This window comes from Cnephaeus nilssonii, assembly GCF_951640355.1.
Source record: "Cnephaeus nilssonii genome assembly, chromosome: 3".
Classification (NCBI taxonomy): domain Eukaryota; kingdom Metazoa; phylum Chordata; class Mammalia; order Chiroptera; family Vespertilionidae; genus Cnephaeus; species Cnephaeus nilssonii.
The window spans coordinates 76,948,151-76,960,044 of NC_137074.1; the positions used below are offsets into that span (position 1 = coordinate 76,948,151).

Genomic DNA, 11,894 nt, shown 5'->3' on the forward strand with positions numbered 1-11,894 from the left:
GTTATTTATGGGCTTACGTGGACTTACAGCTGTGGGCATGAGAAAAACCAATCTCAGTTTGGCTTTTTTATAAAGATGACATTGGCCCAAATGTAGAGAATGGTGGGGGAAAATATCACACAATACTCATAGATTATTGAAAGGCTATGTCAGTATTCCAGGCAGGAGATGGAGTTTTCTTCAATTTGGAAAGAAGTGGATTGTTTCAGCAGACATTAAAGAGATACAAGCTATTTGATAATGGTTTTGACATGGGTTTGTGGGAGGCAGGAAATGGAGAATTCAAAGATGACTCTCAGGTTTATTTCTTTAAAAATAGAGCAGATGGTAATGAGATTAATAGAGAAAGGGAAGATAAGATGAGGTCCAGGTTTAATGACAGGGTTTGAAGAGACTCTAAATTTGGTTTTGGTTATGTTGACCTTGATGAATCTTTGAGATGTCTGAATAAACTGTTCCACATAATAGTTGGAAAGTGGCAACATCAAGAGTAATAAGATAAGGAAACGAATATGTCCTAAAAACTTCTCAGAAGTAGTTTGTCAAGGTGCCCTCCCAGTGAACCCTAAGGACACACATTGTGGTTCTAATTGCTACACTTGGGTGAGTCTGGATGATTGTTGATTAACTTACAATGCCCAGTAGAACAACATTGCCTTCATCCTACAGGGAATCCATTGGTAACTTTCATTGAGGGAAATCCAAGGTTCTTTTTATTTTTTTATTTGTGAATAGATTTGAAAGCATACATATAAATATGTATGTCCCTGAAGTTGAGGTTTCCAAGGAAAATCTTTGCACAAGGAAACACTGCTTCATTCTGCAACTTCCACTTTTCTTCATAGGAAGGCTTTAAGAGGAGGTGCAGCCGTGATGTGAGAGCAGTGGGGCCTCATTAGTTTAGCAATTTATAAAGAGGACTCTGCCCTAGTGCAGAGGACAATAGAGGACAATATACTTTTTTTTTTTTTTTACTTAAAAGTCAACCATTTTTTAATATCCCGAAGACTTAGAAGAAATGAGTGAGGACATCAAGATATGTCTAATTTTAATTATTTGTAACTTTTCAGCTTGCCTGTTTGATAATAAAATGTCCAGGTAAGAAATGAAAATCCTGACAACCCTATGAGATTTTCTGTTTGTCTTCAGGATTGAAAATTATTTATTTCTGTCATAAATACTAGATGTTTATTATTGAGGAGACATGATTTCTTTTTCATAGTAAATTTGGAATAATAAAGGAATGAAACAAATGGAAAAATGATAATGATTCAAAAGTTTCAGAAATTATTTCATACTATAGAAAATTTTCTTTGTCAGGGTATGACAACTAAACTATACTACTCAAACTTCCTTGATTTATTCATGAAATCATGAAAAGATGAACTAGTTATCACCAATGATAATTTTCTTAGGCTCTTTAAAATGTATGGTGAGATATGTGTGTGTATATATGTTAAGGAAAAAGATCCCCAATGCCTAATGAGCCTTGATCTAATTGTGAAAATGAGAAATATAATTATGTTTTTAAAGATGGCAACAAAGCTAGGTAGGCTCACACAGGACAAAACCTCCACTTTGAAAACTAAATGATTGACCTCCCCATGACAAGGCCAATTTTCAGCTGAGACCTATGTCAGTCTTCTAGTGTTGTGTTTCCAGAGCTCCTTGTGGGTATACGGTACTTTAAAAGATACATTTTCAAAGCTACTTTTTCTTGTTCTATTCTCAGTGAACATGGGAAATAATTGAACAATTCTCCCTAATGTTGAACCATTAAGAAATATATTGCCTCTGGACCTATTTTAAAGTTAAACAGATTCAATTTTGGTAAATAGATAAATTTTAATGTATTTTAATCAATAACAAGTATGTGTATAAAATTGTGTTGTTGTTTTTTGTTTTTGAGAAACAACTAAACTTACACACCAAATTAGAGGTGAATTTTCTCCTAAGTAATACAAGAGTGTTAGCATTCACCTCCAAATATCTTTGGATTTCTTCTTTTGGATTTACTTTTAGAAAAAATATTGTATGTCATAGAATAAAATCAAATTATTTAAACACCACCTCAAATATTCCATTTGAAATACTGAAAAAATGTATGAAATATTTACTAATATATCCCAAAAGAATGGTACATAAATATGAAGAAAAGTATAAAAAATTATTGTACTTATATACCTAACTTGATTCACTTACAAAATGCTTTTGTCTATTCAGAAAAAGAAGACCGACTAAAAGAAATCACTGAAAATATCCAAATGCATATGTTGTATCATTCAAAAAAATTCTGAACTTAAAATATATTTTCACAAAAAATGTATTTATAATTAATTTATATAGTTTCATTAAAATTTTATTGCCACCTGTTAAATGTAATAATAGCATTATTATTCTTGTTTGTTTTTTCTTTCTCACTACTAACAATTTAAGACTATTCTTAACTATTTCTTTAACATATAAATATATATAATTGTATTAATAGTATTATAACATACTGTATATTGTGCTTTTATCAGGAAAACTCTTTTGGGGGGGCTATTTATCTCTCTCCTCCTCTTCTTTATTCTTCCTCTCGCCTATACAGAGATAATAAATATTAACTTGGAATCTATCATTTTATACAATCTTTATGTGCAAATATATGTGTGCATATATAAATAGAGTGAGAATTTTAAGACTGTGTTTTCTGTTTGTTTAATGTAGTGATTTCATATACATTTCTCTGCATCTTAAATTTCTTTTTTAAAATATGTTTTTATTGATTTCAGAAAGAGGAAGGGAGAAGGGGAAAGAAAGAGAAACATCAATGATGAGAGAGAATCATTGATCTGCTGCCTCCTGCACATTCCCTACTGGGGATCGAGCCTGCAACCCAGGTACTAGTATGTGCCCTGACTGGGAATCTCACCATGACCTCCTGGTTCATAGGTCAAGGCTCAACCACTGAGCCACATCAGCCAGGCATTATATTTCTTACTTTCCTAACAATTGTGAAAATTACTTTGAAGCCACTGGTAGAGCAAGACCTCATTTTGAAATGACTACCATAATATTGATGAGTTCAGCAGGATTTGTTCAACTGTTGCTTCATCCTGATTAATTTTCATATTATTTCCAATCTTTTGCCACTTGAACACCACTGCAGTAGACTTTTCTCCCTTTGAAGTGCTATGCCATTGCTATAGGGTGGATTGTAGATGTGGATCTCTGGGTTGAAGAGTGTTTTTATTTTTAAAAGATACTGCGAAATTGCTTTTAAAAGGCTTAATAGTCTACATTTTCACCAGTAAGTGTGAGAATGAACTTTTCCAAATTCCCATAAGCAGCACATTTATGAATTTGAGGAATGAAAATTGATGTTATATTGTTATTTTATTTGCACATCCTGAACACCAGGGAAGATGAGCATCCTTTTCTTCATTTATTAAATGTGTTGACATATTGTTCTGTGACTTGCTCATTCAATACCATTTTCATTTTTCTACAGAATTTCTTATCAATTTGTAATATTTATTTGTATGTGATAGGTACTAGTATTTTAGCTATCATATTTATTATACTTCTTCTAAAATTTTATTCACCTTTTACCTTATTAAAGATTTGATATATATTCCATTTTCTTGCAATTGAAAAATAAATTAAATATACCTATATCTTTCTTTATAATTTATGAGTTCCTTATATTAGTCAAATATTTTTAATATATTTCAATTATGTTTATTTAATGAATTTTCTTAGAATTTTTTAATTGCTTGTTTATAAAATTTTGACTTTTAAGTCCTTGATCCAGCAGCTTTTTAAAAACAGGAATAAATAAGGAGCCATTCTTACTTTTTTCCCAGATAGATAAACATATATAGCCATACTATCCTACCTAATAATAGACAAATATGCAAATTGACCGTACCTTCGCTATGCCCACGATTGGCCAGGAGGCGTGGGGGGGCGGGACTTGGGGTGGCCGGGGTGGCTGATTGGGCCGGCAGGATGCTGAGCTCGCGTCACCAGCGGTGGCGCGAGCTCAGCATCTGCACCATGGCTGTGCTGCAGCACAGAAGGGGCCTATGGGGCAGCGAGCCCACGTCCCGCCACAGACCATCAAAAGCGGGGGAGCTGGGTGCCTGTCCGCTCTGGCACCAGGCCTTTCAGAAGCCTCCGCCACGCCGGAGGCTTCTGAAAGGCCTGGTGCACCAGTGGACAGGCACCCAGCTCCCCTGCGATTGAAAGTGAAAGCGTGGGAGCTGGGTGCCTGTCCGCTCTGGCACCAGGATGGCAGGTTAGGCCTAGGGGACCCTACACGTGCATGATTTAATCATGCACTGGGCCTCTAGTTTATTAAATAAATCATAATTTTTCTCAACTGAAAAATCACCAATGTAATATACTAAATTCCATTATATACTGGAATCTGTTTTTGGAGTCTATATTTGATTTCACTATTATATTTTTCTATTTTCACACCATATTATACTCTCTTGAATAGCTTTGTGTTTTAACATTTACCATGACACACTTGATTTCCATATTGTTTCTATTTTCCTTAGCTCCTCAAAATAATTTTACTTTACATGAATTTTATGCTCATGTGATAAGGATTTTAATTGAAATTAATTTCAACTTTACTGACATACTTATAATATTGTCTTCTTATCTAAGAACACATATTGCTATTTCTTCAGAAATTGTATAATGCCCTTTGTTTACTTTTTGTAATTTTCTTCACATAGGTCTTTTTTTAAAAAAATATTTCAATGTATTTTAAAGTGTTATGGCTAATAAAATGGGTAGATTTTTCTTTTATTTCTCATTCTTATTGGTTATTGTTTGCATAGAAAAATCTAGTGATTATTTACATATTCATCCTCCATCTGATATTTATTAAAATCATAGTGTTTATTTAATAATAACAATATAACATCAATAAGAAATATAAATTAAATTTATCATCTACAAGTTTAATGGTGTTTTATATCTTTGTTATTTTCATTGTATTAAATATCTTAGCTATTTTACAGTTTCTCAGATAATACTATGTAATGATCAGAGTGAGCATTTTAACTTGAAGAGACACTGTATTATTTAGACTGTGTGCTATTAGTTTTGATAGCTAATCCTTAGCATATTTAAAAAACTTATTTTTATTTCTATTTTCAAAGATTTTTTTATATAGAAGATGATTATTAAATTATAATCAATTTTACAAATTAAAAAATAGGCCAATTTCTCTTACTTTTTAGAAACAATTTCCCAAATACTTATTGTTTGTAAATAACTTCTATTCAGGGTAAAGGTAAGTGTTCTGATTAAAGGAGATACATAAACAAGGAAGATGCATTTTTTTCAAATAAGATGTTATTTTCATGGAATTTTATATCTTTGTTCTTCGCTTATTCTTTCATTGCAGTGATTAGCTTGAGGGAATGTGATGGAGGTAAACAAAACACAGGTGACTGAGTTTCTTCTCACGGGACTTACAGATCTTCCAGAGCTGCAGGTCCCCCTGTTCCTGGTGTTCTTGGTCATCTATCTAGCCACCATGGTGGGCAACCTTGGACTCATTTTTCTCATCTGGAAGGACCCCCATCTACATACCCCTATGTACTTACTCCTTGGCAGTTTAGCTTTTGCAGATGCCTGTTCTTCATCTTCGGTGATTCCTAAGATGTTAATTAATTTTTTATCTAAGAATCATATGATATCCTTGGTTGAGTGCATCATCCAATTTTATATTTTTGCTTCCAGTGCAAACACAGAATGTTTTCTCCTGGTAGTGATGGCCTATGACCGCTATGTAGCTATATGTAACCCCTTGCTTTATCCAGTAGTGATGTCCAATATCTTCTGCATTCAATTATTAGGTATTTCATATACTATTGGGTTTATTCATCCCATGATGCATGTTGGATTGTTATTTAGATTAACTTTCTGCAAGTCTAATATAATACATTATTTCTACTGTGAAATTTTACAGCTGTTTAAGCTTTCCTGTACTGATGCTGGAGTTAATATGCTCCTGATATTTATATTTTCAGTGTTTATACAACTTTTCACTTTTATGACCATCATAGTCTCCTACACCCGTGTTCTGTTTGTCATCCTAAAAACGAAGTCTGAAAAGGGCAGAAGAAAAGCCTTTTCCACATGCAGTGCCCACCTGCTCTCTGTTTCCTTGTTCTATGGCACTCTATTCTTCATGTATGTGTGCCCTGGGTCTGGCCGCAATCAGAATCAGGATAAAATGTATTCTTTATTTTACACAGTCATAATTCCCCTGCTAAATCCTTTTATTTACAGTCTGAGGAATAAAGACGTGAAAGGTGCCTTGAGGAGAATAATAAATAAATGAACAGTTTTAAAGGCAAATTTCAAACTTGTTCTTTTCAAACTATGTACACTGCAAGGCATATGGAGTTGTACAAATCAGCCAGACTTGATCATTTTAACAGAGGGCTAGTGTCTATGGTAGTTTATGAGTCTGTGATGATGCAAGTCAGCTCCAGCAGATTTTTGTTTCAGTGCAAGTGCTTTATATCACATAAAACTAAACTCTTCATTAAAAATGGGACATACTTTTTAAAATTAAGCATTTAAAATTTGCAATTTTTGACTCTTTGTAAATTCCCTCAAAATCAGATATAGTAGTCTATAATTTTACTGCTGCAAACAGTTGCATGTTTATTTGTTTGAGGGTGGTGTGACTGAGCCAAAACAATTGTCCAGAGCTTGCATATCAAAATTCTTGTGGTTTCTCAACTCTTCTGAGGTTCAGGTTAACTGACTTCTTGGAAGAAACTATCCCTAAAGATAAAAATTTCTTTGCAGTAAAGAATTTTTTTAAAAAAGTAGAATATAAGATATTGGTGGATTTTATTGAGAATAATGGAAGTTGGAGAAAATAGACTATTATAAAAGTATGGCTCAAATATATGAAAATACAAAGAGCCTTTTATCAGGGAAAATATAGGCAATATTGGTATTCAAGAATTTCCAGATTTTGGGGTATAGCTCTTCAAATATTTTAGTCTATTATATGTATCTTTACATGTTTAATAAATTATAAATTCAGAAATTTGTATAGTTATCACTCTGCTTATAATCTCTTACATGCTTATAATTATTTAAGCAAAAATAATTTACTTCTGCAATTACATGATGCAATATATGTTAATTTGGGTGCCACTATGAAATGATTCTTATATCTGAAATGATTGTAAAAACCTTCAATGTAATATATTTTTTTCAATGACTGCTTTTTAAAAAATGTGTAGTAACTTTATTTGTTCACCAGATCCTAAATTTAAAGTATCTCTAGAGTGCTAAATGTATAATTTGTTTAAAGTTGTAATATCTTTGGCTACTCACAGCTGCTACAAAATCCTCAGCAATATCAGGCTGAGCAGTAAGGAAGAATTAAAAGGAAGAATCATGTATACAGAAAATCTCATGTATGTGTGGTGGGCAGTTAGGCAGGCATGAGGAGAGCAAGGACAATGGGTCAGGTACGGAAGGTCACCCGGGCGCCTAGCAATGGGCAAAACCGGGAAAACAAGGACCTGGCTCCCAGAGTAATGTTTCCTCCCTTAGCATATTGCTGGTCACGCAGTTTAGACCCTCTGACCTTTCCTATCACTGGTCATGAGGTTCAGACCCTCTCCTGACCTTTCCTTTCCTGGCATATCACAAGTCATATGGTAGAACCCCTTGGAGGAGGAACAAGGGGCTGAAGAGTGGCCTCATGAGACTCCCATGCAAGCCCTTGCAAGACCACTCCCTTAAGCATTAACCCCTAGGGGTAAAATTTAGGCCTCAGTTGTGTTTCAGCTCCAGGCCCAGAAAAGCAGCAAAACCAGGTAAGTCTGTGGTCGGCAAACTGAGGCTCAAGAGCCTCATGCGGCTCTTTGGCCCCTTGAGTGTGGCTCTTCCACAAAATACCACGGCCTGGGCGAGTCTATTTTGAAGAAGTGGCATAGAAGAAGTTTAAGTTTAAAAAATTTGGCTCTCAAAAGAAATTTCAATCGTTGTACTGTTGATATTTGGCTCTGTTGACTAATGAGTTTGCCGACCCCTGAGATAAGTGATGCCGTGGCTGACGTCAGGACCAGCTGCATTGACTAATGACTCCCTGCTCTGATGCTGATCAATTGTAGAGACCATGACCCTGAAAGGACATACATGGAAAGCTGATGAATATTGTATTTGGGATCCTCCCCTGAGACCTCCAGATAAAGACCATCAAGACTGAAGACCCAGTGTGGCTCTCTCTAAGGAGCATGCCCACCCCATTCATCCAGACAAGTTTTTCTTGCCTCTCTCTTTCTTCTAAGTTCCAAGGGCTCTTTTTTTTGCCTTTATAACTTGTTTCCTGAGCCCATTTCTTCTTGGCTCACTTCTTCTACCTCTTTGATTTTTCTAAACAAAATTTTGTTTGTATTTGAATCTTAGCTCTGAATTTTTTCTCAGCCAGAACTCAAGGACAAAGGTTGCTGAACCCAGGTCCAATTTTTAGTAACATTCTGGTGCCATTGTGCTACCAACATATGGACATAACAGATATTCAAAATAGGCATATGCAAGGCTGAGGACTGAAGCACAGCATTGCACTGTACACACTGAAACCAACCAAATTCAAATTTTCTTTTAATCAAATCAGTACTAGGTGAAAATGGCCCTTGTCATATAATAGGAGGGACTAAACAGAAGTATCTTTGGTACTGATGGAGATCCAAATGCCCATCCATGTTTCTGCAAGGTCCCCTGCTCTCTTCAATCAGGCAGAGAAAAATGGTTTAGATTGTGAAGGACACTCTTATTTCAAAACACAAGAGCTGTGAAGCCATCTGTATATATAACAGAGAAATATGCTAATCAACCGGGATGCCGTAACGGGTTGACTGGACAGGAGGAGGTTGTGTGCGCAGTGTTGAGGGCAGGGCGGCAGGGGCGTCCATGCGCCTGTGCTGGGAGAGGGCCTGATCAGCAGCGGCGGCTGCTGCTTTAAGGGCCACAGAGTGAGGCAGGGCTGACCGGCAATGCAAGGGTGGGCGGCGCCGCACGATTTTGAATTGCGCGTTGGGCTCCTAGTATAATAATAAAACTCCTCTGAAAATTTCAAAGATTGTACTCTTTATCTTTTAAGAGTATTTAGGAGAGTGTCTACAACTGGAAAGGATCTATAGAGCACCTACCACTTCTAAGCTTGTGATTCTAGAATGCGCAAGTCAGGCTCACTCAGTCTAAACTAGAGCTCATCAAGCCATTTCCTAGAAACAATGGGGCTCACTTACAGTATACTAACCACAAGGAGAATATGCTCCTGGCAAAGCATCCCAGACTCCAGGAGTAAAGAGATCTGTAGGCCTCCAGACAAAGAGACCAGATTATTAACAAGGAATGATAAGTATAGTAACATCTGACTTCCCATCTGTTGGACTGAAAGTATAAAAACAGTGGGACAACATTTATCAATTATTGATAGGAAAATAGTGGGATACATGAGTACTGTTGAGACAAAGTGCAGGCCGAGAGATTGTGAATGGCCATGCAGGCTGAATGCACTGCTAACCCGAGGGACGCTATTCACAACAATATTGTGTGGCTGGCTGCCCTGTATACATGTATAAGACACCATAAACACTGGATGATAATAATGTGATTGGGAACTGTATTATAAGTATTTATTTAGATTTTAAGGACTATAAAATAAATAATATTCATCTCTCTTTTAGGGAAGTTTTGGCCAATATTAGAGACTCTCTTCCAGTTAAAAGCTCCTATATTAAGTGTTATGTAGTACAAATTGTATGCTATGACTCGCTTTGAGACCGTGTTTTCCAGTTTTCTAATCCCAGAAAAATAATTTCATCATTTCTTTTGGTTATTTGTAAACAGACTACACCTTTAGTTTTTTGAGAATGAATTCCTTGAGGGACACTCTGACCCACTATAATAGCTAGTGTTGAAGGGCTCATTTAAGTGAATCACAGATCACATTGTTCATTGATTCCTATAGAGTGCCTGTCACAGATACTGTTGGTGCCTGCCCACATCTTCTCTAACTGTACAACTGCATCTGAGTGCTTTCACTGTTAGCCAGAGCTATTCTACCCTCAGTTAAGGCATACTATGAGATCTAGGAAATGAATGCCATTCATAGAATCTTCCTCTACCATTTATCAACCAGTGACTGAGGGGAGCTGGTGAATAAAGATACCAACTCTTTGCCCTTTAGTTGATATAAATTTAAAGTTCACGCTCTACACTGGCTCATGGAGTTTCCAAAAAAGATTAAGTTTGGTTGTCTACAGTTGTCACTTGTTTCATAAATCACCCTTTATTGGTTATATTCCCTTTCCTGTCCCACTTCCTCATTTTATCACTCATCAACTATTCACACATAAATTACTTGCACGTCTCAGGGTCTGGTAGAATACAAACTGAGATACCCCTGTTCCCCTAAGGCAGAATTCAGATTTGATACTGTAACTAGGCATACCTGTACCATCTTACTTAAACATGACACAGTTATTACTTCTACAGAAATATTAATGATTGAAGGCCTCTCACTATTTTGAAAATATCCTATTTATCCACATGTTATTTAGATTCAAGTAGAATTTTTTAAAATAATATTTATTTTATTTTATCTTATTTTATTTATTTATTTTTTAAAAATATATATTTTATTGACATTTTACAGAGAGGCAGGGAGAGAGATAGAGAGTTAGAAACATCGATGAGAGAGAAACATCAATCAGCTACCTCCTGCACACCCCCTACTGGGAATGTGCCTGCAACCAAGGTGCATGCCCTTGACCAGAATCGAACCTGGGACCCTTCAGTCCGCAGGATGATGCTTTATCCACTGAGCCAAACCGGTTAGGGCTTATTTTATTTAAAAAAATCTTTATTGTTGAGAGTATTACAGATGTTCCCCATATTTCCTCCCATTGTCTCCATCCACCTGGTTCCTACCTCACCCCAAACTTTCACCACCCTATTTCTGTTTCCATTGGTAATGCATATATGCATATAACCTCTTTGGTTATCTCTTCCCAACTCCCTCCTCTTCCCCTTCCCTCTAAGATTCGTCAGTCTGTTTCATGTTTCCATGCCTCTAGTTCTATTTTGTTCCTCAGTTTATTTTGTTCATTACATTTCTTGTTCATTTATTTTTAATTTTAGATTCAATTGTTGATAAACATGTATTTATTGCCATTTTATTGTTCATATTTTTTGTTATTTTGGTTTTCCCCTCCTTCTCCTTCTCCTTCTCCTTCTCCTTCTCCTTCTCCTTCTCCTTCTCCTTCTCCTTCTCCTTCTCCTTCTCCTTCTCCTTCTCCTTCTCCTTCTCCTTCTCCTTCTCCTTCTCCTTCTCCTTCTCCTTCTCCTTCTCCTTCTCCTTCTCCTTCTCCTTCTCCTTCTCCTTCTCCTTCTCCTTCTCCTTCTCCTTCTCCTTCTCCTTCTCCTTCTCCTTCTCCTTCTCCTTCTCCTCCTCCTCCTCCTCCTCCTCCTCCTCCTCCTCCTCCTCCTCCCCCTCCCCCTCCTTTTCCCCCTCCCTCTCCCTCTCCTCCTCTTCCTTCTCCTTCTCCTTCTCCTTCTTCTTCCTAACTGCCTTTCTTTTGTTGCTTTTAACCTTTTGCACTCGGATGTCGAGTGTGACTGGACACGTAGTTTCACCGCGGGGGGAAAGGGGATTTTTGTCTATTTTTCCAGTGTCTTTTCTTGTTTTCATTAGCATGAAAGGACAAATAAAATGTAAATGCCGTCTCAACTGATGCCAAAAATGAAAAACCGATAACACATGTGAAATTTATTAGGAAACTAGTACATGATCTTGTTGGAGAATTCAGAGATGGTACACTAACTTCCAGGGGTAGATTATTATCCAC

At 36.3% G+C, this 11,894-nt stretch overlaps 1 protein-coding gene across 1 annotated transcript; it reads left to right on the plus strand.

Annotated features, from left to right (window-relative positions):
* Positions 1 to 5,431: 5,431 nt before the first annotated feature.
* OR5AC2 (olfactory receptor family 5 subfamily AC member 2) lies at positions 5,432 to 6,352 on the plus strand (the record flags this gene model as incomplete). The annotated part of the gene is made up of 1 exon (XM_079767392.1): positions 5,432 to 6,352. The coding sequence occupies one exon, from the start codon at positions 5,432 to 5,434 to the stop codon at positions 6,350 to 6,352; it is 921 nt and encodes a 306-aa protein (XP_079623518.1).
* Positions 6,353 to 11,894: the final 5,542 nt, after the last annotated feature.